The 26,302-nt window shown below is 57.2% G+C and overlaps 1 protein-coding gene across 1 annotated transcript in view; it reads left to right on the forward strand.

Moving 5' to 3' along the window:
• The window catches only part of VOLCADRAFT_102620 (uncharacterized protein), a 32,649-nt gene that overhangs the window by 4,063 nt on the left and 2,284 nt on the right, over positions 1-26,302 (forward strand). Inside the window, exons 6-35 of the mRNA XM_002945604.1 lie at positions 27-69; positions 2,817-2,995; positions 3,077-3,158; positions 3,965-4,006; positions 5,495-5,884; positions 6,412-6,863; positions 7,216-7,350; positions 11,067-11,189; positions 12,381-12,491; positions 13,212-13,400; positions 14,453-14,556; positions 15,168-15,667; positions 15,713-16,138; positions 16,524-16,657; positions 17,010-17,075; positions 17,530-17,634; positions 18,173-18,277; positions 19,075-19,263; positions 19,733-19,905; positions 20,217-20,421; positions 20,978-21,136; positions 21,485-21,630; positions 22,249-22,501; positions 22,865-23,896; positions 24,120-24,334; positions 24,553-24,883; positions 24,978-25,075; positions 25,327-25,468; positions 25,563-25,700; positions 25,832-26,166. Coding sequence (XP_002945650.1) covers positions 27-69; positions 2,817-2,995; positions 3,077-3,158; positions 3,965-4,006; positions 5,495-5,884; positions 6,412-6,863; positions 7,216-7,350; positions 11,067-11,189; positions 12,381-12,491; positions 13,212-13,400; positions 14,453-14,556; positions 15,168-15,667; positions 15,713-16,138; positions 16,524-16,657; positions 17,010-17,075; positions 17,530-17,634; positions 18,173-18,277; positions 19,075-19,263; positions 19,733-19,905; positions 20,217-20,421; positions 20,978-21,136; positions 21,485-21,630; positions 22,249-22,501; positions 22,865-23,896; positions 24,120-24,334; positions 24,553-24,883; positions 24,978-25,075; positions 25,327-25,468; positions 25,563-25,700; positions 25,832-26,166 — 6,602 coding nt within the window. The remainder of the gene's footprint in view (positions 1-26; positions 70-2,816; positions 2,996-3,076; positions 3,159-3,964; positions 4,007-5,494; positions 5,885-6,411; positions 6,864-7,215; positions 7,351-11,066; positions 11,190-12,380; positions 12,492-13,211; positions 13,401-14,452; positions 14,557-15,167; positions 15,668-15,712; positions 16,139-16,523; positions 16,658-17,009; positions 17,076-17,529; positions 17,635-18,172; positions 18,278-19,074; positions 19,264-19,732; positions 19,906-20,216; positions 20,422-20,977; positions 21,137-21,484; positions 21,631-22,248; positions 22,502-22,864; positions 23,897-24,119; positions 24,335-24,552; positions 24,884-24,977; positions 25,076-25,326; positions 25,469-25,562; positions 25,701-25,831; positions 26,167-26,302) is intronic.

The raw sequence follows: 26,302 nt of genomic DNA on the forward strand, positions 1-26,302 counted from the left end.
GTTGCTCGCGCATCCCTTCACCGCAGCTTCCTATGGCGAACGGCTGGTGGCAAAACAAGTTTGAAGGAGGTCAGTGATAGGAGTTTCTGGAGGTAGTTGTCTTACCTTGGTAGCGTGTGCGTGTACGTACGCGTTACACCTCGGTTGCGTTACCCAGAGAGGTTGTTATGAGTTGCGGAGGCTGTGGTATAAACGTAGGCAGTAGCAGCAGCGAAAAAGGCTTTAGTAACTGAACCGCAATTGCGGCACGCCTCTTTCCCTGGAGCGACGGCGCTGTCCTATCGTCCTGTATTCCTTGTGCCTCTATTTTGCGATTGCGGGGGTTGCCTGTTTTGGAAACCGGAACACAATCATGCGGCTCAAGCTTTTGATCTAGTTCAATTCAAGTTCAGGACGGTTCGGCCGCAGCCCTTCTCTGCAGCTGTGGGGAGTTCGCGGCTAAGCGTGTGTTGGGCGTGGGCGGGCGGGGGGTAACGTGTGCGCGGTCCTCCAGGGGACGGAAGTCGCAGCTTTGGAAGGCCCTGGTTCCTCGCTCTTAATTAAAGAGATGTTGCAATCCTAACATTTATGTGTTCATGGCCTCACCGTGTTCATCTGTCTGTCTGCCTGTCCGTTTGTGCACCGCCATGTGTGTGTGTGTGTGTGTGTGTGCATTTGTTGTTGTGTTGGTCCACGCAACCTGGGGTTGTGTGCCTGCTGACCCAGATGGGTAATATTGGGGTTTTGGGTGCTACTCACGAGGGGTGGTTTTACAGTCACTGTCGTGGTGTCCTGTCCTTTCTTCTTCCAGTCCGTCGTGTCCTGCAGGAGCCGGCCCCTCATCGTTCTTTTTGGCAGCCGTACTTTTAAAGTAGAAGTACTACAGCGAGGCGCGTGGTGGCGCCTTGTCGCAGCTATGTGTTATTTTCCGATGTGTAATTTTCCATGTGTGTTTGTATGCGTGCGCTGGTTTTGGATTTCACTAACCTTGGAGCATTTTCATGTGTGGGGGATTAGGTGCCAGTGTTGGCAGGGTAATGTGATACTATAAGGCTGCTGTCTGCCTCCCGCACTGCCCCCGTCATTTCCCTTTCGAGGGAGAGGAGGGATGGAGGGAGGAATCTATGGAGGGTTGTATGAAGGGATTGAGGGATGCAGGGGGGATGTAGGGGGGGGAGGATATATGGAGGGCTGTATGGCCCAATCGGTAACCGGCCCTGCGACAGCCGGTACATGAGGATAGCACGGTAAGGCGATTGCGGCCATTTGCAGGCGGGTGCCTGGCAGAATTGGCAGGAGACATCTCTACACTACGCGCGCAGGAATCCCAACGAATGGCCCAACGGCGCTTCCACACCGCGGTTTTCGTTTCAATTGCACAAACAGACACGAGGATGGTGAAGTTTTGATGCCCGCATCTGGCAATAATGGGATGATGTGTGTACCTGTCAAGGAAGCGCAGCGGCTGCGCTTCGCAGTGCTCGCGCCACTTGTTTGCTTCCTGGTGAGCAGCTCGGCACACAGCTCCAAATGCACCGTGATTTACAAATGTCCACCTTTTAAAATCGGTCATGAACAGCTGTCGGCAGGGCTCTCCGAAGCCAAGCGTCGCGACATTCTCTAAGGACGGCGGCTCGAATGGTAGTTTGGGCGCGACATAAGACTCTCTTGAAATAGATATCAAAACTTCGACGTTATCAGTAAAAAAAACTGCCGAAATTCTGGTAGCCTGTGCGGGCCACAGCAGGCGCAGGGCTAGAAGATTGCGCCATAATCGCACGCTATAACCTTGTTCAAATGTTTCAGAATTTTATGAAAGGATAAAATTCCCGAAACGGTTCCCTCAGCCGCAATGTCGCAAACTAAATTTCGGTTGCACTACGACACTGGTCGAGGCAGTAATCTGTTCTGATCTGATGAAAAGTCTGGCGCAGGGGGCTATCTGTGGGTTACTGGGATCCAAGACTGTGCTAGCTGCATTATTTTTAAGTGCCGGCGGTGCTGAGAGTTGGTCTAGTAGTACATGGCCGGGGCATGAAGGGAAAGCCCTTCGTGCGGGGCGTGACGGGTAAGCAGTTGGTGCGGGGCGCGAAGAGAAAGCCTTAATGATGGATGCGGTGGGAAAGTATTCGTGTACACGTATTGGGTTTTTTTCCTCGGCTAGTGATGTTGGGAACGGCCGGGATGGGCAGCTGGTGCATATGTGTAACAACGCTCGGTCGTTGACACAGCTGGTTACGAAAAGTAGTTATCCACGTTAGTGGTGGTATTGATAAATACCGTTTGGTGTTGGAAAGATTATGAATAGTTCTTAGGTGTACCGTTGGTGCGATGACCGTTGGCCCGGTGAGCCAAGCTGCCCGACCACAAACGGTGAGCTTTGTCTGCATACTTGGCTTGGCGCTGCTTTGCGGCATCGAGGCACTTAGTGGCCAGTGTAACCCGTTGGGTGAGGCTGTCGGCGAGTTTGTCCGCCGCAGGATATTTGGACTGCTGCAGTGGCAGTCGTGATCGTGTGGCAGGGACATGGTGTGTCCGTAGATGATGTAGAACAGTGTTTGTCCGGTGGACTCGTTCTTGCTGTTGCTGATGGCTAATTCTGCCTTTGGCAGCCAGTCTTCCCATTCCGTTAGTTCGGGGCCCACGTAGTTATGCAGGACCTCCTGCAGCACACGGTTCGTGCGCTCGGTTTGACCATCCATTTGCGGATGGAAGGATGAGGACATGAAGACATGAGCTGTTTTACATCCAGTTGCTTGGCTGTGTTGCACATGGCTTGTGCCGTGAATCATGGGTCGCGATCTGAAAGGAGCGCAGTAATGCGTCCATGCTTGCAGATGATGTGGTTCACCAGCATCTTTGCGAGCTGATGGTGGTGAATTGGTCTGTCGTGGGCACCAGCGAGACCATCTTCGAGAACTTGTCTACAAAGATGCAGATGGCTGTGTTGCCTGAATGGGTTGGTGGTAGGCTGGTGATAAAGTCGCAGGAGACCACCTGCCATGGGCCCGTTGGGGTGGGCAGCGGTCGCAGTTTGCCTGCTGGCTTTTGGTTGTCGGGTTTGTTGTGTTGGCACTGCAGGCACTCGTGCACGTAGCGCTCGATGGCACTGTACATGCCGGGCCACCCAGAAGCGTTCAGCTACGGTGTGCAGTGTTCTGGCCATGCCGTGGTGTCTGGTGAGCAGTGTATCATGGTATGCATGTAGGATGTCTTTTCACAGTTGTGGGTCGTTGGGCACAATAATCTTGTTGCCTTTAAACCACATGCCGTCAGTGAAGGAGGCTGTGCCCCAGTCGGTGTCAGGTTCGGCCGGCGTCACCGCTCTTAGGCGGTCAGCCAGGGCTGGCTCCGTTGGAGGCTCATCAGTAGGCCTGCCGATATACATCATGGCTGCCACCACAGTTTCGGGTGTATGGATGCAAGAAAGGGGATCGGCAACATTCTTGCATCCCGGACGGTACTGCCATGTGTAGTGGAAGCGGCACAGGAACTCTTGCCGCGACACACTTGGCGTCGGGACAGGTCCTTTTTGGTTTCAAACCAGATGTTTGGATGGTGGTCGGTGACCAGCAGGAAGGTATCCTGTGCGGTCTCAAGGTATGGCTGCCACTCTTGTAGGGTGTTAATCGTACCCAGGAGCTCTTGCTCTGTGGTAGTGTAATTGATTTCTGCAGATGTGAACTTTTTGCTGGTGTATGCGACCGGGATGTCCATCCTGCAGCAGCACACCGCCTGTGCTGTAGATGCTCGTGTCAGTTACGACTTTGAAGGGCTTCATCAAATTGCCGCTTGCACATGCATTGCTTGTTAGCTTGGGCGCGACTAACAACATCACACAAGTGGCTTTGAAGCCTGTGTTAGGGTGAAAGGTGTAATAAGATCTGCACTGCAGCACGCAATAGGACTGCAAGCAAACTATGTGCTTGTTTTGCGAGTCTCTGTGTGTGCACCGCGACGCATGTTGTGTGGTATGGCCGTGCAGGCTGCTTGGCGGCGGGGTTGGGTTCTGCATGCTATGTAGCTGGTGGGTTGCTGCAGGGCTCGACGACTTCCTCCTTGCATCATCCTCGGCATGGTCCTGCTGCTGTTCTGTTGCTTTTCTCGCCCTCTGCCGCCATCCTTGTTCTTCCGCTTGTCCCAGCCATCGTCCTCTGTCGTGTCTGTGAGGTTGTGCTTGCTTAAATTCTCGCTTTGGTGGTCTCTTTACTGGCTGTCGTGGTGCTGCTTGCTGTCCTGTCGTCAGGGTCTGCTTGCTGCTGGCCTCCAGTCCTTGTAAGTGTCCTCACGGAAGAATTGCATGGACTCCAAACAACCTGCCCTCTCTGCTGCCCAATACCCGCGACTCCATTTGGCACCTTCCCTCGCCCTTTCTTTCACAGTGCCGCCGCCGGGTATGCCCTCGGGCATGCCGCCACCGGGGATGCCGTTGCCGGGCATGTAGCCCCCCGGCCAGTAAGGAGCCGGCAGCTGCTGTGGAGAGCAGCAGCTAGCGGTTGGGGACGGGATATGGCCCGATAGGAGTAGCAACTGGCATATGGTTCTCTACTAGGTTGCAGCTCTGGGATGTGGCTCGGCGCCGACCTGCAGCCGACGCCCGCCCTTGCACCATCACTGTGGTGGCTGTCAAGGACTGCGAACATGACATTCTTAAGTGCATGTTGGGATGGAGCCGGTCTGGAACATTTGTGGCTGTGCTGTGTGTTGGCGCCTCTCGTCTTGTTGCGTGTGGCCGGCGAGCTGGGGGGGGGCCAGGCAGAAGCTGCGGCAACGAGCAGCAGGACAGCTGCGCACACCCTTGTTCGCCAGGCCTGCCTGCGCATGCATGGTGCTGTCTAAACTTTCAAGGGGCCAACCGGCTGTGGCAGGCTGTGGCTGCTGAAACTAATGTTTGGGCGTTGGTATCCAGGTGGCCCGTTCAGGCGTATGGGAGAAGGCGCTACATGGAGCATGCACGAACTTCTGTGTTGGGGGACGCTAAGAGCGCTTGGGACGCTAAAACGCTGGAGATCAGATCTTTACTGAGGTGTGTTGCTTCCAGCCTTGCAAGCCTGCTACGCATTTGCGGCGGTCACAACTGTGTTCGCTTCATAGTGCTGCGACGAACACCGGAGACCGCGACCATCGGTCTGGAGCGTCGCCCCCGAGTGTCTGGTGGCAAAGCACAGGCTCCCGGCCGTACTTGCTGAGGACGGGCTGGATATGCCACTGTGCTGTGTATATCTAACGTGAACAATTGCCACTGTCACGGTTACGTATAGTGCACGATTGATCACCATGATACACATTGGGCGCATGTATGAGCCAATAGCAGCTGTATGATACAGGTAGGTGCGGTAAAGGGACTCTTATTCAGATAAGGTCCCAGCGTGCTGAAGTACGTAGGCTTCGGATCATCAAGTGTCAGTCAGCTTTATAGAGTTTTCCATAGTTTCCCAAAACTGCTTGAGGGCTGCTATAACGCTTCTGTTTACTGCTCACGTGGGCCAATGTGTTCGTCTAACATCGCCTGTAGAAATCGCAACAATGGGTCCCAAGAAGCGAACTTTTTTCTCAGGGGCGGCATTTGAGACTACGTATGCTGGCTGGCTGGCCAAAGGCCTTGATGCTAATGCTATACTGTTTAAAACGAGGAATCTGAAGCTGCCTTATGATGAGGTCATAGACACTATCTTCCCAAAAGTGTTCAAGGATGTCCTCATCGCAAGCGGGTGTGTAATCCAGCCTCCGAGCCAAGAGCGGCCCAAGTACATTATTTTCTGGGCGCTGCTCAAGAACCTGTTGTCATTTCAAGCACCGGACAAGCTATTCGGCGTCTTCGTTGGTGGACCACCGTCACCAGGTGACGATGAGGCAAGCGACGTGGGCGACGACGAAGATGACGAGGAAGATGACGTGGAAGATGGTGAGCACGGTATGTGGGTTGCACCCTTTCGGCACTCGCATCTTCGCATGTTGCGTACACGCCCCCGACCATGGTCCCCAGAGCCCAAAAGGGAACACACCCGGTCAGGAGTCGGCAGACTACGACGGGTCCCTGCACTGTTCGTCGGTCCAGATCTGCCTTGAAATCCCCGACCCTTCCATTCTGCCGCTGTTTGAGCTGCCGTACAGCCTTAGGACCGGTCGGCAGTAGCTTTTGCCATTTCTGCAACGGGCATAACGGAAGGACCCATCTGGTTTGCCGACACCTGCACCCGGTTGACCCTATCGTGTGTGCGTGTCATGTGTGTCGTGTGCACGTGTGCTGTATGCGGCATACCTCAGTTGATTGGAGCATGTTACAGTCAAGTATAATGCTCTGGACCGTTCTAAGACACGCAGCTGACCATACACCCAAGGCCATTGGCCATTGCTCTTGGGAGTGAGGCATCTGTCCCTACATGACTGTTCAAGTCCATTCATCTCGCTGCACGATATCTGCTGCTGCAGATATGTCCAAGTTTGTCCTCGTCCACTCCCGCCCTGACGAGATGTGGAAAGTGCGCTCCAACACCTTGATGGCAAGCGTTGTGTCCAAGCGTTGCACCCCCCTGCTCATCGTGGAGGTGAAGGCAGCTGTGGATGTCGAAAAGCACCTATGGCAGCCACTGGCTACTGCACTTGAGCTGGCGGAGGCAAGCGGCACAGAGGAGCCGGTGTGGGTGCTGCTCACGGACATGCAGAGGTGGCACTTTGCCAAGGTCCAGCGTGCGAGGCCACGGCCACAAACAAAGGAGCAGGGTGCAGCAGCAGCAGCAGCTGCACAGGCGCCAACTTCGGTTGTGCTGCAAGACCTAGCTGCCAGCCTGATGCGAGCCAAAGCGAGCTTGCATGTGTACTCCATACAGCTGTATGAGCATATCTATGCTGGCTTGACGACTTACAGCTCAGATTACTACAAGGTGTGTGGGATGAAGCGATAAGGATAGCATAAGGATGCGTGTGTGTCAGGGCACCAAATCCATGGAAAGACGCTGGTGAAACTCTGGGTATCAGTGTGGGGTCCATAGGACCTCGTGTGCGACCTTCCCTTTTCCTCTGCCAAACTTGCCTTATCCATACACTGATCTGTTGCTAAAGTGATCGTATCTTGTTACTTCACATCTGCGTGTATGCCATCCTCATTTCAAAGCTTTTATGTCATGATGCAATCCACCAAACACATTTTGCAGGTGAACATCAACCTTAAAAATTCTTTGCCTGCCCATTTCTGGTTGCGTATAATAAGTGCTGCCCCTCCCTGCGCCGCCACAGGTGCTGCAGCAGTTACTGAAGATCATGTACCCCGGCCTGCACCTGCGGGAGCTGCTAACACGCCAAGATGCTGGCCAGGAAGTGATCAACTCGCAGACAGAGAGCTGGGTCAAGCAGTCCCTGGCGAATGCCAAGGTGCGGTAGTTGCCTACAATCAATGCCAAGGCTATTGTGCTTTAGTGACTGCAGTGCTGCTCGATGCCAAGGCAGTTGTATGCCATGTCAGACAGTGGCAACTGTGTTCACTTCATTTTGTATAGCAGGCTGAGCTCCACTGGTGCGAGACGGGGCGCCTGCAGTCATACCATGATCTGATGCTGTGTGGTGTGTTCTCCTTTATTGTAGCAGTCGGTGCTGGCCTTGTACTTGTATACTGCGGATTGTGTGACCCGTGTTCAACAGCACTTTGCTGAAGTCACCTGCCTGGTGTCAAGGTTTAATGGGATGGTGATGTTGTTTAAAGTGTTTGGGTGCCTTCATCATGTGCTTGCCTCAGGAAATCGCTGACTTAGCTATGGCGGCGGTGGAAAACGAAGACTTAGCGGCGGAAAACGCAAAGCTGGCCGCAGCGGCGGCGGAGAATGAAGACTTAGCGGCGGAAAACGCAAAGCTGGCCACAGCACTAATGCAGGTGTGACAGGTGCTGCATGCACACGCTGTAAAACCGCAAAGCTGTGACAAGCACCGGTCGAATTAGCAGCTGCTGCTGGACTGCAGCATAGTGCCTGGTTTGCAGAACAAGTAGGGGGCAGGAGGTGGCAAACATTGATGCAGCTGGTGCTGCTGGGCCGCAGGATAGTGCCAACGGTGCAACGCTGCCAGCTGGTTGGAGGTGGCAGTGCTGGCTGTTTGCATCAAGGCGCTGCCAGGCTGCAGCATAGTGCCTGCGATGTGTGACGAGGGCTGGCTGGAGGTGGCAGCGCTGGTCTATTGTCCTTCTTTGTAGTAACAGTTGGTGCATGTATTGTCATACTGCAAATTGTGTGACCGTATTCGACACCACTATGCTGAAACGACCTCTCCCTGTGTAAAGACGGTCAAAGTAATGGTGATATTGTTAAAAGCATTTGGTGCCTTCATCATTGCTTGCCTCCCCAGAAAAACGCTGCATTGCGTACACAGCTGGCGTTGCAGGCGAGCACTGCAGGACAGCCATGCTGACACAATCACCAGCCCCTCAGCGGCTGCTACCCAGGTTGGCAGAACAAGTGGGGGCTGGTGGTGGCAAACACTGGCGCTGCTGGGCCGCAAGATAGTGCCGACGATGCAAGGCAGTGGGCTACCTGGAGGTGGCAGTGCCGGCTGGGTACATCAAGGTGCTGCTTGGCTGCAGTATAACGTCTGCGATGCATGACGAGGGCTGGCTGGAGGTGGCAGCGCCGGCTGGCGGCATCGAATGCGCTGATAGTGCTGGTGGCGTGGCAGGCCTGGCTAACAAAACCGGCAATGGCCCACTGCAGTTTAGAGCCTGTCGTGTTGGACACAAGGGCTGGCTGCTGGTACCAGCACCTGCTGGGTTGCAGCATTCCACGGCTAGTGCCGAGGAGGGCTGGTGATAGTAGGCACCTGCCGTTTGGACCATTGTGCTGGCGGTGCAGTACAAGGGCTGGCTGGCAGTGACAGCACTGGGTTGCTTTGGCAGCAAAGGCTTGCTGCAGTGTAGTGCCAGCAGTGTGGGACCAGAGCTCGGTTGCAGTAGTACTGGCCGGCTGCAGCATGGCACTGCTTGGCTGCAGTATACCACCGATGTTTGTTGTATGATGGCCGGTTGGTCATGTCAGCACAGAGCTGTTGCAGCAAGTGCTGCTGGGATGAAGCATGTCTGTGGGCGAGGGCTGGCTGTCGGTGATTGCAGGCAGCACGGCGCTACTGGGCCTCAGCATGGTTCACGCGAGCAGTAAATGGGCTATAGCAGTCTCCATGCTCGGGGTATGTCTGGGTGGGGCCTAGGTAGGGTTACCGAGGAGCTACGGGCCTTTACCCTACCGATGGGCTACCCTACCAATCGGTTACCGACCGGGACAAAACACGGTTGACCGTAATGGAATGTCATGGAAAGGTCCTAACCATGCATAAGAAGTGCCTTGTCTACACCTGGTTCAGTGAAGCGACCAGACCTGCCTGCTGAGCTGCTGCATGCTATTGTGCTGGCTGGTGCACGCTGACAGATGAAAAAATCTTAAAGAGACTGCCCACGCATACATCCTTATCTGATTTAACATACGCTGTACAGAGGTTAGTTTTTAAAACTTGGACAAAGTACACAGAAGCAGTTTTAGGATCCACTGCTGGTCATTTACCTTGAGAACTGACGAGCATCCCTAACTAGCCATGCTTACCGGATGCGACTCGGCTCAGAAGTAGTCTTAATGAAGAGATACATAATATTTTTGAAACCTATGCAATTTTGTGGCTGCAACTTGCTGTGAATGGAAAATACGCTAGACCATGTCCGCACGGAAATTCGCGTCCTGGAAAAAACAACTATAAAATATAAAGGTTGGCTTTTATGGAATCGGTTGTTATGTATGCCGCTGCAAGCCTGCTGCTGGTCGATGGTTGGGAGGCGGTTGCTCCTCCTGGCATTTGTCGCCATGTGTCTTTTTTCGGGTTATCCTTGCTTGTCACCAGTAACTCACCAAATCGGTAACCCCACCAAACTGGTCGGTAATGATCGCTTCGGTACCTGGCCGGTAGGGTAACCGACATAACGAGCTCACGACCCAGTAACTGGGGGTTCACCGACTGATAAGGATATCAGTAAGTTAAGGTCGGTAAGGTAACCCAACTAGTTGTAATACGGAAGACGCCGAGCTAATCCATTAAAAGAGAGGAAGCTGGCTTGAGCTTAAGGGATATCCAAACAGCTGGACATCCAACGCTGAGGGCAACCACCGATCAGCAGCTGCTCTGCGTGCAAGCGGCGAAGTGTGTGGCCACGGGTGAGCCACAGTAACCATTAAAAACAAGGCGCCAGTCGTTTATGGGTGCTGGGGATTTTGTGGTGCGTCCGGGAGCGAGCGCCAGCGGACGACGGCGTTGGCGTTGCTGTGGATGTCATCCAATTTCACGTGCATGAAAGCTACACATGTGTACCCAAGGTTCCAAATTTGCGCGCAGAGCTGCAGATATGTTGCGTAGGCCTCAGATAATGCTTCCAGTTTCGAATGGCACTCGATGGAACATGCGCAAAGCCTTTTGCATAGTTTTGGACAAGCACATTGCACATATCATCCTACAGTCTTCACTGTTGAAGTTAGCTGGAAGAGTGATAGACAGATGTACGAATGTTTAAATAATCCGTTACTGCTTTAGCCCTATCCGCAAGAATATGTTTTCAGTGTTTTCGAAAGAGCATGGTACTGAGAGCATGCAAATTCTGGATTACGGACATCGAGGACAGCTCGCCCACCCAAGATTACTTGACCGGAAAACATGTATTTACTATTGTTGGATTAATGCATTTCAGAATCCGGAACTTATGCCATAACAAAACTAGCGTAGGGCAAACTTTCCTGCTGATAGAAACGCTGCTGAAGATAATTCCGTGCGCGTTCCAGGACGAATAGCACAGACAATGCCATTAGCGCCAGGTAATCTAATAACTATTTGAAAGCGGCTCTGGTGAACCGGCTGGCGCAACTTGGAAGGTCAACGGCAGCCACATTCCTTGACGTGCAGAATGGCAGCATCCGTTTGTGAACGTCTTCAAAATATGCGACGTGGATACCATGAAGGAGTTCGAGACGAAGGGGGACGTTACGGAGCATATGGTTCGTGCCGAAGCCCTGGCATGTCAGCAGCGCCTGCCGTCGGCATGCTCATGGGTATACGAACCCTTTCCCTCACAGGATAAAATTATCGGCAAGAAAGTTTTCAAAGTTCATGGTGTTATACCGGCTGGAAACTACTTGCGCGTGCCACGCTCCAAACTGCAGAGCCTGGGGTTGACGGGCCGTATCTTGTACATACAGGTGCGGACGGCAGTAACACGCCGGGAACTATAAAAAGGCGCACAGGCACAGGCACATGAAAATATGCCCTATGCTTAATATGCTTTTTCCCACTTTGTTGGCCTGGATCCTGGGTTCCGGATCTGGGTCAGATCCCCAGAGCACGTCCCCATGCTTAAAAACCAGAACAGTCTGGAATCACGCGTCTCGCACGACGGTCATCAGCCTTACGAGCTTCGCTGTCAAACGCATGCCCCATCCTTCATCAGTCACATCACATTCGCACTCCCTTCTCCTCCCCACACGTGTGGAACCTGCTGCTGCCTACCTGCACCCCCAACCCATCCACACACACACACACACAACCACACACAACCACACACAACCACACACAACCACACACAACCACACACAACCACACACAACCACACACAACCACACACAACCACACACAACCACACACAACCACACACAACCACACACACACACCTTTCTTTTGTAAGCCTTTCTCGGCCTGGGCAGCCACTTCAGCACATAGACACACGCAATGGGCTATTAATTTTCCTTACAAAAACTAGATAAGAGCAGTTTCTTGGTGTGCTGTGCTGCTGCCAGTTGCTCAAGAGACACGCGACACAGCAAAAGCTGGGGCGCACCATTGCAACCCATGGGTAGGGTAGTCTACCTGGTTACCATCAAGTACAGAGGGGGTGGTGATATGCCGTCGGGGAAGGAGGAGCCCCTGAGAGCCTGGCGCAAACCTGTTGACCGCCGGATGATATTGGCTGTAGCCCGGGCTGCATTGCATCGCTAACAAGTTCCGCACAAGTTCCGCACACAAGTGCGGGTGTGTCCGTAAAAGCCCGGGGGCCCATGGACGTGGCTAACAACGCGGCACATGCGAAGAACAGACCAACAAATATACGGCAAACCCACACACGAAGCAGTGTCGCTTACGGGCCTACCTAACACGAATATAAAAATGTACATTTGAAAAATCAACCCGTGACTTCACCCACGCCTACACCCGTCCAGCACTAACGCTAACACCTACAACCACCACCTGCAGATGTTGCATTCGTGCCGCCTTTCGGTGTCTTGATGCTTTGGGTCGGAGCTTTAAGGGCACCTCCTGGCCCCCTGCCTGCTTTCCCCCGCCCCCCCCCCATACACACATTCCCCTCCCCCTCACACACGCACATACCCCTACAGCTCAAAGCCACGCCCATCAAGGTGTTCGTCATTCACATCGAGGCGGTCACCGAGGACCAGAACGTCCACCGAGTGTCCATCAGCAACATGTACTCCCAGGATGCGCTCAAGGTAAGATAGAGGATAGTGCTTTCAAGAAAGAGGACTTCATTTCAAGGGACAGGACGGGGGAAAGGGGAGGGGAGGTTTAAGACCAACCACTGGCGAATGGAGCAGATACCAAAGATAGACGATTAGTCCAGGAGAAGATGAATGCGGCAGGGAGAAAGGGGAAAAGGGAGGGGACAGGAAGGGAGGGGACATCGTATCTGTACTCCCGACAAAGGTGAAACGTGAGACGATACGCACATGCAAGGCAGCTAGACGGAAGACTGGAGAGCTCCGCCGCGGCTGGAGCGGCCACGAGGCCTACGGACACCGACCGGCTTGCTGCTGGTCTACGGTATGCCAGGATGCTGTTGTTTTGCGTAGGCTAGATACTAGTGCTACTACTGCTGCTACTGCTACTGTTGCTACCGTTGCTACTGCTACTACTGCTACCGCTGCTATTACTGCTACTGCCATTGGTTGGACCTCCGGAATGACGGACGGACAGAGGGGCGTAACCAGCAGTGTGACGTGCTGTGGCCGCTCCTGCCGCCGCCACCGCCGCTGACCCCGCCGCCATAAAACCGCTTCGCTTCGTCATGCCCCACGAAATCCCGCCCCACGTCACCGCGAGAAACTGGCCCTCGCCCCGCTGCACCACCACGACCACCACATCACCACTACCACCACACCACAAACATCACAACTACCACGACCACGACCGCCACATCCTCCGCTGCACAGCGCAAGTCCAACGGCGTGCAGCTGGCCTTTCCGGGCGCCAGCCACCGCTGGTGCGTGCTGGCGGTGGACATGCGTGCAGCGCTGCGTGGTTTCACATCTTCCAGATTTGCATCCATCAAGTCCATCCAGATGTGCTCCTGGCTGACTGTGAGAACCATGTTCAGCTCCGACTATAAATTCAATCTGGAGGTACGAGGTGTGCGGGGGTAGGTGGGTGCGAGGAAGCTGGCCTGGTCGGCTTTTGGGGGTGGGGAAAGCGAGGAAGAGGAAGGCATGAACGCAAGCCTGGGGGGGTCCAATGGGCGCATCACCTTGGCGGGTTCAGAGGTGCCGGATGGAGGGGAAGGCAGAGATGGGCTGGGCTTGGGGTTGTTGGGGCGTGGTTGGGGCGTGGGGCGTGGTGTGTTTTGTGGGTGGGGTGAAGTAGAGGAGATGTGCGCGGATGAAAGCTTATGGCTGGTGTGCTACTACGCGCGTGCGGAAGGAAGGAACTGGTGCTTACCAGAGCACTGTACCCACCGGAGGGAATGGATGGAAAGGGTAGGTGCAGGGGGCCGGGCGGTGTTTTCATTTGGGAAATGAAGCCAGGTGGAGAAGGCACCAGCCAAACAAAGACCCATTGTGTCATGTCGCGGTAAGGTGGTTGAGAAGAACAGGAACCCACGTTGGACACGAAATCAAACTCTATTTTAAAACATAAACTACCTCTTAGAAGCTTGAAGGTACGAAGAGCAGATACGAAGAGCAGAGATATTGCGGCAGAGAAGTGGAAGAGGGTGAGATCAAGAGATCTGGGTCAGCTCACGATTCTCCGCAATGTCAACAGAAGGCGTCAGCTCAAGCGCATGCGATCAAGATGCGCCCTGGTCTTCAGAGGCTGGTGCGGGGCTCTCGGGAGGTGGACGAATGAAGCCGAGCACGACCCGCACTCAGGACATTTAGTGTACAAGGATATATGTTATTGATTTGTCAGCCTGCCCGTTCTTGCCCTTGGCTGAAAACACATTTTGGCATCACCCCCATCCCGGTCCGTCCCCATACCCGGCCATACCTGTGCTTCTGGGGACCATATCCCACCCGCGCTCTTAAAATCTCTCCGTCATCCGCCCCGCTCCCCTCTCTCACTGCTCCCGTCTCTTCCCTCACTCCCCCTCCTCCCCGTCTGTGGTTCGTCTTTCCCTCTCCCCTCTCTCCCTCCCCTCCCTCTCGCCCTCTCTCTCTCCCCCCCATCACACGCTCAGAACCTGCCGGGCGATATGGCGCTGTCACACGCGCTGGATACGGGCCTGTTCGAGATGGTGTGGCTGCCCAAGGAGCCCTCAGACGCGCCCACCCTGGACATGACGTGAGCAGGGTTTGGGGTTCGGAGTTTTACTCCCTTGCCGTGCAAGGCAGGTTCAACACCTCACCCCCACCCGCAACCCACCCCCCCGGCGGCGGCCTCCCTTCCAGAACACCCGCCGCTCATTTCTGTTTTTTCCTCGCATGTGATCCCCCCGCCGCCTGTTGGCCCTCACATTCCTTGTCCTTAGGGTTCCCGCCTGGGTGGGGAGCAAAGCACTTTGAAGAAGAGATCTCTTTCCAATCCATAGGTTTGGGATTATTCTCGTGACTTAAGGCAGATTTGGAGTCCTTGTTGTTTTATGATTTCTATACATGTAGACAAGTGTATATTAATGGGCTTCATAGTCCTGTTTTTATAGTAGTTCTGATGGCCCTGGTAAGGTACGGGGATTACATGGAGCTCCTCATGGAATTACGAATTACGATTGCTTGGGGTAAGGGATCCAATATGGTGAGAGACATGCATGGTGTATGGGTCAGGGTGGCCGGCAGGGGGCAGGGGGGTGGGGCAGAGGGTCCGGATAATTGAGGTTTACCGGAACCAGCATGGATGTGCCCCAGCACACACAGACACACAGACAGACAGACACGTGGGCGACCCAACTGCGACAGGCCACCCCCCAAGCGCATCGCCGGGAAACGTCGACCCGCGGGGGCCGTGAGGACCAGCCCACCCGCGAGTGGCGGGGCCCCCGCCGCCAAAGGCTCCTCCGTTGCATCAGCTCACGCCGGGGGCAAGGGCTCAGCGCCGGGCAGCAGCGCCACCGGCGCCACTGCAGCCGTCGGCAGCGGCGGCGCAAGCGGCCGCGGCAGCAAAGCCGTACAGGACGACTACGACAATGACCAGGAAAGTGCCGGCTATGCAAGCTCTGACAATGAGAGGGCTGCGCAGCCTCGACATCCGCCGTCGCCGCTGCGGCCACCGCTGTCGCCCATCTCCGCTGCCAATGCCATTCGGGGAGCCACTGCCGCCAACCTAGCGTCCATGACGGCGGCCGCTACCATCGTCGGCGCCGCTGCCGTACCGCACCGCCCCGGTGACCCCGATGGAGCCGGCTCTGGCGGCGGCTTTCCGCGCCGTACACCCGCCATCGCCACTCCGCCGAGCGCAGGTGCGGCGGCGGCGCCGCCGCGCCGTCCCGTCATTGCCTCCGCAGCGGCCGCGCTTGGTATTGAAGCCGCGCTTCAGGGCCCGTCGCTGAGCCCAGACCCGGCGTTATCGCTCGTCCGCGTCAACGCCTATTCGGGCGAGTTCGTGCGTTGCCTAGTTTGGATCCCTGGGAGTGACGAAGTCGCCTTTGCGGCCGCTAGTGTCGTAATCATGATGAGCATTGTCGACGTGCCGCCGCCGCCTGCGGCGGTAACGGCAGCGGCCGTGCCCGGCTCTCCGGCGGCTGCGGCGCAGTTGCAGCGGCTGCAGCAGGCGCCCGGGCGGCAGCGGTACCTGCTGGGTCACACGGCATTCGTGTGTGCGCTGGCGGCCAGCAGCAATGGGGAGCTGTTGGCGAGCGCGCAGGAGGGCAAAGAGGCGGTGGTGCGGCTGTGGGATGTGGCGAACTGCACCTGCCTGGCCATACTCAACGGTGGGCCCAAGGGGCCGCAGCAACTAAGTTGCCACGAAAGGGGGCCACACAAGAGAGGACGCGCTTAACATAGAGCTCATAATTCCTACCATAAAAAATTACTACATACATTGCATACATACACAAACACCGGTATATTGCCGGTACATTGCCAGCCGCTCATACTTACAACAGCACTGCCTAGGCATTGCTACCGCCTCCTAGGCATCTTGGTTGTGGCAATATAAAGCAACGTTCAATCTCGCACGAGAAATCCGTGCAAGAGCGTAGAGATATCTACCCACCCACCTACCCCAGCCCAGCCCAGCCCCACGCACCCGTGCACACCCACACGTATTCGCATTCGCATTCGCATTCCTACCCCCCTTACCACACCACACCACAGCCCACACCAGCGGCCTCAGCTGCGTGGACATCTCCCCGGATGTGCGTGCGGTGGCCGCTGTGGGACTGGACTCACACGCCCGCCAGACCATCGCGCTGTGGAACATCTCAAACATGCGCAACCCGCACCGTAAGGTGGGAACAGGGACATCAAACGGAAATCTGTGGAAGAAAGGGAAGCGGAAGGGAAGAGAAAGGGAAGAGAGTGAAGTCAGGGGGGAAGAGACAAAATGGGGAAGAAAGGGAAAAGGGGATGTAGTAGGGAAGAGAAAAGGTGGGGAGCGAGAGGATGAAGGATATGCGTTGGTCGGCAGTGTGCCAGTGCCAGGTGTATGTAGGTAGGAAGTAGATGGGGAAGGAGAGGAGGGAGGCGAGTAGCGCTGGGTTGAAGTTACATGAGAGAACCGCGGGGGGGCATCATTATCGGAGTTACGCAGCTCCTAGTCCCCGACGTATTGCTTAATTATTATTGTTGCTCTTGCCGCAGATCGAACTGGTGACCCGCCACGCAACGGAATACAACATCAAGGTGCTCCGCTTCAGCGCCTACCAGGTGAGCCCGGTACCGGCGGCCCTCTCTGCTGGCCCTCATTCAGCGGGCCGCCTCTCTCACCCCCCATCCCGTCCCTTTCCCGTTGCGTTGCGTTGCACCATGCCCGCCACCGCCTGCGCCTCCCCACTCATGCGACCCCCGCCCCAGCCTTGGTCTTGGTCTTGGGTTGTGACCCTGTGTGATGTCTCTACGTCTCGACATGTTTCGAATGTGGCGTCTCTACAAATGTATACGTCATCCGCATGTGTACGTCATTTACACATGTATACGTCATCTGACGACGGCTGTACCTGGACATAACCTTTTCATCGCGTGTAGTAACGGCTGGGTGTAGGAATTGCACTCAACGGGCACGTGTGACGGTTGGCGATAAGTCTCGATACGTCTCATAGACATAGACATAGACATATGTGTGTATATCATGGCCAAACACGAGTCTTCAAACCGCCTGCAGGAGGACCATCTGCTGACTGCTGGTAGGGACAGTATCCGCATCTACCGGCTCAAGGGCGGGCAGCTGAGGGGCACCTCCGTGCGACTGGTGCCCACCAACAAGCGGGTAATGAATAAGGAAAGGGGGGAGGGAGGCGCCAGGGGGTCTCGAGGGCTGGATCGGATTGGGGAGGGTGCGGGGTTTGGGGTGGGCACGATGGGACGTGGGGTTGCGCCAGGGTAACGAGGGGGGATGGGGCGGTTGGGACGAGGGGGGCTTCTTCCCGGGGAAACAGTGTGGGGCGACATGGGGCCGCGGGAAGGGGCAGGTCGAGGAGATGCGGCCTTTAACCAGCGGATGCGGATGCGGATGGGAGGTCAGCCGCCGTCATCAGCGTTGCCATCATTGTCATTATCAATATCAGTAAAATCATCGCCGGCATCATAGTTGTGTGTGTGGCGTGCATCAAACTGTGGAGGGCGAATGCATGGCATCTAAAGCGCGCCCATGGAAGGTGCAGCAGAAGGGTTTTAACCTTTAGGTACCTTTGCAATCCTCCTATCCTCATTTCCTCCTACGGGTCATGATACTTCCGCCGCCGTGTCAGCCATAACCCAGCCGCAACTCCCCGCTCCCCCAACAACACACACACCGCCCGCTGCAGGTGACCAGCCACGCGGGCGGCGTGTCCGCGGCATTGGGCCCCAACATCTTCACGGACATCGCCTTCGAAGCAGGCGTGGGCGTGTATGGAGTGGACGCGTTCAAGGTACCCGCGGCGCCCGATGGGAGATGTCCATGGACGTATAGCTTATCCTCCATCCGCCCTCCAGTCCATACCCTTTGCATGTCTGGGGGGCATAACACGCCCCCTTACCCCCTCGCGCTTCTCCACCCAACAATACACGCATACACGCATCTTCAAACAATCCACAGCTGCTCCTACTACTTCATTACTGGACTACAACTTGTGTTCGGTACAGTTCTGCATGTTGCGACTCCTTCAAGCTTGTTACGATGTACTTCTCGCGGCTCAGTTCATGCAAACACACATACAGATACACATATGCACATGCAACATTTTGCCATTTCCCTCATCGCGGCGCAGATCATTTCAGATCAACACGCATACATACATACGCATACATACATACGCATACATACATACACGCCGGCAGGGTGGCGGTGTCGCGCCACTAAACCGTCCTTATGTCTTTGTGTTCCAAACCTACAATGACCTGAAAACTAACGCCGACGAATCCGCCTCGGTTGGCTGGGAACCTCCCTTGAGATGTCACGAGGGTCAGAATGATGTATCCCGGCGGTTTGAGCAACTCCCGAATCCAATCACAACTTTACATGTCGGCAGTGGAATGCTTGCTCTTCGCATCATGTGATTCCCATTGATTCGTGCAACCCGCCGCTCCCCCCTGATGCTGTTTTATCCCCCCCATCTCTGTCCAACTTTCTCGCTTATGTTCTGGGCCCCCCTTTTCTCCGTCTTCTGCTGCATCACATATCACATATCCCTTCGCACATCACATTGCATCCTTCGCATCATCGCAGGTGTACGTGTCATCTGCCTCCGGCGCGGTGTTCCAGGTGGACTACACCACCCGCAACCTGGACTGCATCTACCAGCTGCACGCCTCAGCCATCAACTGCCTGCTGGTGGCGGACGGGCTGGCCATCACTGGAGGCGATGACCGCCTGCTGAGGGCGTGGCCACTGGACTTTAAGGACTACCTGTTGGAGGTGAGGAGGAGGAGGTCAGGAAGAGGAGGAGGAGGTCATATCGCCGGATGGCGGAGGGGAGCGGGAAGTGTTGTTCTTAGGGGAGGGGGAGAAAGCTTAGAGGAGGGATGAAGGCAGCTTAATTCCCGCGCGGCTCGAGCGGCAGATTCCAGCTGTTCAGGGATATACGAAAATGAAGGGAGTAACGCATAAGGCCTATTTAGACAAGAGTGGAAAGCGAAAGGGGGTTCCTCTTAAGTGCGTGTTGGATCCTCTGGCAGGAGGGGCTCTCTGCTAAGTGGTAACTCCTTGCATCAACCCCCACCATCACCCACACCGCAGCATTATTGGCCCTCACCCAACATCTCCCCTGCATAACACCTCCCCTGCCTAACATCTCCCCTGCCTAGCATCTCCCCCGCCTAACGCCTCCCCTGCCTAACGCGACGCGTCATATTTTCCCTCACCCCTGTGGGGCTCTTGTCATCAGGCCGAGCACGAGGGCTCCGTGACGGGTCTGGCGCTGTCGCCTGACGCCCTGCGGGTGGCCATCGGCACGGAGACGGGGGCCCTGGGCTGTCTGCACATCCCCGACCACTCCTACATGACGTTGCTCAGGTCGCACTCGGGGTCCGTCAATGCGGTCGCGGTGGACCCCAACAGGTGTGTGTGGGAGGGTGTGGCAGGGTGTGGCAGGGCGTGGGAGGGTGTGGCAGGGCGTGGGAGGGTGTGGCAGGGCGTGGGAGGGTGTGGCAGGGCGTGGGAGGGTGTGGGAGGGCGTGGGAGGGTGTGTGGGAGGGCGTGAGAGACGCGGGCCATGGTGGGCAGGCAAGAATCAATCAGCACCGCACACACGTCTGTGCATTTGTGTGTGTATTTGGCCGACCCGAGCCGCGGGCGGGAACTGGCAAGAGTATGGCGCCCGAGTGCCTTCTGTGTGTCTTCACATGCTCCGAAACCAACCCCCACCTCAGGGATCACTTTTGCACGGTCTCTACGGACGGCACTCTGCGTATCTGGCACCTGCTCACCTACCAACAGCTGTACGAGTTCGACGCACCTGGGGAGGCGGTCACGTGCGTGGCCTACCACCCGCTATCCGCACACCACGAGCTGGCGGCGGGGTTTGCCAACGGCCGAGTGCGCGTGTTCGACGTGGGGACAACCGCACTCATCCAGGTGGGTGATTGGCTGGCTGGCTGGGTGGGTGGGTGGTTGACCGGCACGTTGGCTGTGAGCGGGTGAGATGAGTTAGGCCACTGACTTGAGAACAGCTTGAGCTCGGCGGACTGAACGTCCCCTAATCTGAGGTGAAATGGTTTGAGCTCGATTTACGTAAGGATTTGGGCTTTAATGAGTCGACTCAAGTCCTTAAGGTCAACTGGGTGGAAGTTAGGTGTGAGGTTACACGGCACTTTCGCCAAGCTTAGGTAAGGTTTTCAGTTTTCAACAACTTTAGAGCGCACGTGAATGAGAGCAATATGTTGCGGGCGGCAGCCTGGGAGCGCCTTTTTTTTGCGAGTCGGCTCACCTTGCCATTTCATCCATCCAATTCTCACCCCCATCGCACCTGAAACCCCCCACCATCCCCCCTCACCCCCCCCACCCCACACACACCCCACACACACGCACACGCACACACACACACATACACACACACACACGCACACGCACACACACACATACACACACACCTGCTACCCTTCCAAACATCCCCCAATCCCTCTCCTTACAGGAGCAGCAGCAACACCGTGCGGCAGTAGCGGAACTGGTGTTCACCCCCTCCGGCGACAGGCTGTTTAGCGGCGGTATGGACGGCGCGCTCGTTATGTACGACGTACAACGGCTGTACGCGCCGACGCAGTACCTGTCAGCCGGTGTACGGGACATCAAGGTATCCCACCGTACATCACCGTACCACACGACATCATAACTTTTGACACGAGTACTACTTTTAAATGTATTCAGAACCCTTTGTATATGTGCTGGTCGAACCTTCCCGGCCCTGCTAAACACACCACCGAACCCAGACTCGTTTTTCCTTTTTCCCTCACAAGCCAAAAGTGACCCACCCGGCAAGCATTTCCACACCCCGATCCTCCACCTTTTACCAGGTCCTCTTACCCATGCAACGGAAAACGAAAACCGACACCACTAAAACCGAAATCCCTAAAACCACTAATACCACTAAAACCGAAACCACACTTTGAAACCGAGAAAATGTTCTCCTAACCCTCGCCAGGTGTGTGTGGCCGTGAGCCCCGACGGCGCCTACTTCGCCAGTCTCATCCGGGACCCCTACCGCGGCATTACCTCGCTGTTGGTGTTTCACGGCCGCTCCCTGGAGCCCTTCATGCGGATTGAGACAGACGCAGAGGCCTACGTCAAGTAAGCCTCGGTGGCGCGGGTGGAAAGGTGTAGTAGCTGGTACGCAGTACGGCACCGTGAACAACTACAAATACGCGCGAAGCGCTTTACCGCTTTAGCTCGAGAGGCCTTTTCCGCGGCGGCCAGCTACTACAAAAGGGGCCACATTGAGGGAGGTGGCTGGGGTGCACGTGGGTTCCCGCGCAATATGAGCCTCCGCTCACTTCAGTCATGCACCAATGCGACACGTCACGTCGAGACAGATGCAGGTTCCTCCTCACGTGTTGATCCATGTTTGAAGGATCTGCACACAGGTCGCCAATGCCTCACGTGCCGCATACCTCAAAACCACTAAGCGCTGTGTACAAAAGCTTTGTATGTATGTATGGATGTCTGGGTGTATGGATAGATGATTGTATGCATGGATGCATGCTGAGGGAAACACCACAGCTTTTCCCGCCCTGAGCCCCGCACCCACCCTCCTTGTGTTTCGCGCCTCGCGCATATCACACGTAACAACACACATTTGCTGTTGCCATTGAGCGATGAGCTTCCTTCTGATCCAACAAACGTTGCCCTCCCTCCCATCCGCCCCTGCATTCCTCACTGCCCCTTTATCCTCCACCCTAAATTTCCCAGACTGGCCTTCAGCCCCGACTCCAAGGAGCTGTGGGCCCTGGCCTCCAGCCGCCGATTGGACCGCTACGAGCTAACTGACGGCAACCTGTTGCAGCAGATCCTGGACGTGTCACCCCTGGAGCTCACCACGCTGGCCGCCGACCCGGCGGGTCGCTATGTGCTGACGGCCGGCGTGGACGGGCTGTTGCGGCTGTGGGCGTGTGTACCGGCGGCGGCGCTGCAGCCGCGCAGCTTGCCGCCACACCAGGCGTTTGTGGGCCATCCCAGCTCGGTGCTAGGCGAGTGGGAAAGGGGGTAACGGGCGGGCCGGTCAGGAGTCATGGCTTTCGTTTCTGTATTAGGAGCGATGATATTGCTTATGTTTATACGCGTGGCGAGCGAGTAGAACGCGAGCACACGTGCGAGACTCTTGCATACATGACTGTGTTTTTCTTAATTGTAAAGCTGGGCCACCGAATAACTTAGCGCATGTGCGTGTGTGTACGTGTGGTGCGTGTGCGTGTACGTGTACGTGTGTTTTGTGTTTTCAGGAGCTGCTTTCCACCGCGGCCACCTCATCACCGTCGGCGACGCTGATTACTTATGCGTCTGGCGCGTCAACGCCGATGCCCTGCAGCAGCAGCAGTACAACTGGCAGCACCCCGCTCTGGCGCAGGCAGCACGCGCCGCCGCAGCGCTGCGTGCCGCCGTGCTGCCGGCGGCGCTTCGCCCGCCAGACGACGAGCCCGCCGCCGCTGCCGCAACGGCCGCCGCCCTCAACGACCCGCACCACCCCCTCTCCCGCGCTTCCCCGTGGACGGCGCTGGGACCAGTAGCAGATGCCACCGACCACCACCTCACCACGCGTGCCGCCGCGCTCGGCGCCATTCCGCTGCCGCCGGGCACCCTCCTGGTCCCTGCACCCTCGGCGCGGATAGCGTGGCCGGAAGCCACGTCGTCGCAGTCGGCTACCTCGGCAACCGCGGCAACCGCGGGAACCGCGGGAACAGCATTCAACGCCGCTGCCGCTGCGCTGGCAGCGTCGGCGGTGCGTGTGGCCAGCCCTGGCCCGCAGCTGTCCCCGAGGCCTACGTCCGCGCAGCCACCGTACGGCGGTGGTGGCGGCGGCGGCGGCGGCGGCGGGGGCGGCGGAAGCTACCTGACGGCGCAGCATCAGACGCAGACGTTGTCGTCATCAGCAGGCTCGCTTTCCACGGGGCTTACAACATCACCCAGGGCGGGAGGAGGAGGATCCAGGCCTTCTCCAACGAGGACGCTGCCGTCGCCGCAGCCGCCACAGCCGCCCCCCAAATGTTCGTGGCTGCTGGGCTACACCCCCACCGGCTGTAGCAATGTATCTTGGCGCTCCGAAACCGGCGTCTTTGCGTACGTCGTGGAGGATATGGTAGTCCTTGAGCACCTCGCAACGCGGCGGCAACGCTACCTGCGCGGCCATACGCAACCATTGTCGTGCCTGGCGGTGTCGTACGACGGCAGGGCGTTGGCAGCGGCGCCGCTGGCGCCGGAGCTGTACGCAGTGGAGCCGTCGTCATCGGAGGCGGTCTTGGCGGTGCCTTGCCTGACGGCACCGTTCGCTGATGTGGTGGTATGGGACGTGGCCAGTGGGGCCGAGAGGTGGCGGCTCCGATACCACACGCAGGCCGTACAGGTGCAGTGCGCGACCCCTCACTCAGCTGCAATGCGCCACAAGTGTCTCAGTCCATCCCCACCACCATACCCTCACCCACAGCCCACAGCCCGCCACACCGTTTATTGTTCTTTTCGGATATTTCGGATATCTCGGACTTTTCGGACTTTTGTATACGTTATTCCCACAGCTATTCCCATATCGCGCATTTTCTCTTTCCGTCCCCTTTTTCGTTCCCTCCCAGGCCCTGTCCTTCTCTCCAGACGGCCGCTGGCTGCTCTCCCTGGGTCGTGAGCCCGACCGATCCGTGGTGCTGTGGGACGTGGGGGCGGGGCAGCTGGTGGCGGCGGGGCGCACGGAGCAGCTGCCCACTGCGGCGGAGTGGCTGTGGGGCGGCGACCACCCCGCCTTTGCGAGTGTGGGGCCGGAGGGGCTGCTGCTGTGGACGCTGCAGGACAGGTAGGTGCACGTGGGGGTCGCCTGGGTCCGGGAGCCCGGGAGGAGCTGGGAAGGAGGGCGAGGGAGGGGAGAGGAAAGGGGGGCGTCCTGTTCGACCTAGTTCCGGATCCCGCTCCAACAAGCCTCCTCCAATACCCTAACCTTGCTTCAGAACCTCTCCTCACATACTTCCACGCCGTACACTCCTGACGTACCTCCACGCCGTACACTCCTCGCAGCTTCCTGGAGCAGCGCAGCGTGCCGCTAAGCGACCAGGACGAGCCCGTACCTTGTACGGCGCTTGCGGTCGACCCCGCTGGCGCGTTGCTGGTCGCAGAGTCGCCGTACGCCGGGAGAAGTGCCAGCGGCGGCGCCACCTCCACCTCCACCTCCACCGCGATGGAGCCGTCTCCGCCGTCCATCCGCATCTGGCACGTGGAGGCCGCCGGCGCCATTGCGGGCGGCTCGGCAACCTTGGCACAGGCAAGCGCCCTGATGAATGATGAGAGCGAAATAGAGAGAGGAATTTGTGAGCGAAGCGAGCTTGACTATCCATTTTTGGGCTCGCAGGTTGCTTTTCTTGCGCGACGTGTCACGTGGCTGCCTGCCTGTCTGGCTGTCTGTCTGTCTGCGCACACACCATGTATGCCCCTCCCCTGCCCAGGTGGCCCGACTGCCTGGCCCGTCCGCGGTGACTGCCATGGCGGCCAGTTGCGAGCTGGCGCTGCTGGCTACGGAGGAGGGCCACCTGGTGAGGTTCAGGTGAGCAGAGGGCCGCGGGGGAGAGGGACAGTGCGGCGGCGGAGGAGACGGAAGAGGAGGAGGAAGAGGAGGCGGAGGAGGGGAAGGAGGAGGCGGAAGAGGAGCTTACCTTCACAAAGACAAGGCACACATAAAGATATGAAATGCTTTGGGGCATTGGCAGCGTTGATGCCTTGCATGTATGTTTACCCTATCGTATGATGTATGTCCTTCTTCCGCAATGTCCTCTGACGGCCGCCTGTCGGACGCAGGCGCACCACCGTGAGTGGCACCTGGTCTGAGGAGGCTACCCTGCAGCTGGATGGTCGGGTGCTGAGCCTGTGTGCTGAGCCGGGCATGAAGGACGCCGTGGTGGCCACAGCCACCTCCACCATCTGGTTTGTGGGAATGCAGGTGCGCCCGTCCTCCTGGTCGCGGGCTGGACGCAGGTCACACATGCCATATTGAGGACGGTTTGTGACTTTGAATGTTTGCCGCGCCAACGCAGGACGGCAGCTCCGTGCCCATCGTGTGCGGGCAACCCGCCCCGGTGCTGGGACTGCTGCCGGCCCCACATGACCCACGGGTCATGGCCTCCACATCGGAAGACGGCCTGTTGCGCGTATGGCGCCTGGGCCCCGACGAGGTGAGATCCAGGTGCAGCATTACGGCATCACCAGCATGCCTGTGCCTGTTTCCCCCCTTTTTCTCCTTGCTCTTCCTCTTCCTCTTCCACTTGCTCTTCCTTCGCCTCAACCGCCTGCCTCTCCACCGCAGGCCGAGCCCATCATCGAGCTGCGCTCCGCATCGGCCTGCACCGCCGCGGCCTTCCTTATGCGTCTTCCCGAAAGCAGCACCCGCAGCCGCCCCGCTGCAGCGGAGGACGACGATGAAGAGGCCGCTGCTGCTGCGATGGCGGAGGCGCTAGAGGAGCTGGATATGGCGCCGCCGCCTCCTCAGCCCATGCTGCTGGGCGGCTACCGAGACGGCTCCCTGCGGCTGTTCGCGTTGGAGCCTGCTGTGGAGCTGCAGTGGGCGCTGGCGCGTCACCCGGCCCCGCTGGTGTCCGTATTGCCGCACCCCTACAAGCCCTTGGTGCTGACGGCGTCCAGGTGAGAGCGGAGTGGTGCTGACGAGGTGATGGGCTCTGGGTTGGGTCGGTGGCACGTGAGAGGCTGTGGGGGAGTGTTTGTTTGGGGATGTGGGGGCCGCGATGATGGCCGGTCCAGATCATTCCCTTCCTTGTTT

The sequence above is a fragment of the Volvox carteri genome, assembly GCF_000143455.1.
Source record: "Volvox carteri f. nagariensis unplaced genomic scaffold VOLCAscaffold_1, whole genome shotgun sequence".
NCBI classification, from domain to species: Eukaryota; Viridiplantae; Chlorophyta; class Chlorophyceae; order Chlamydomonadales; family Volvocaceae; genus Volvox; species Volvox carteri.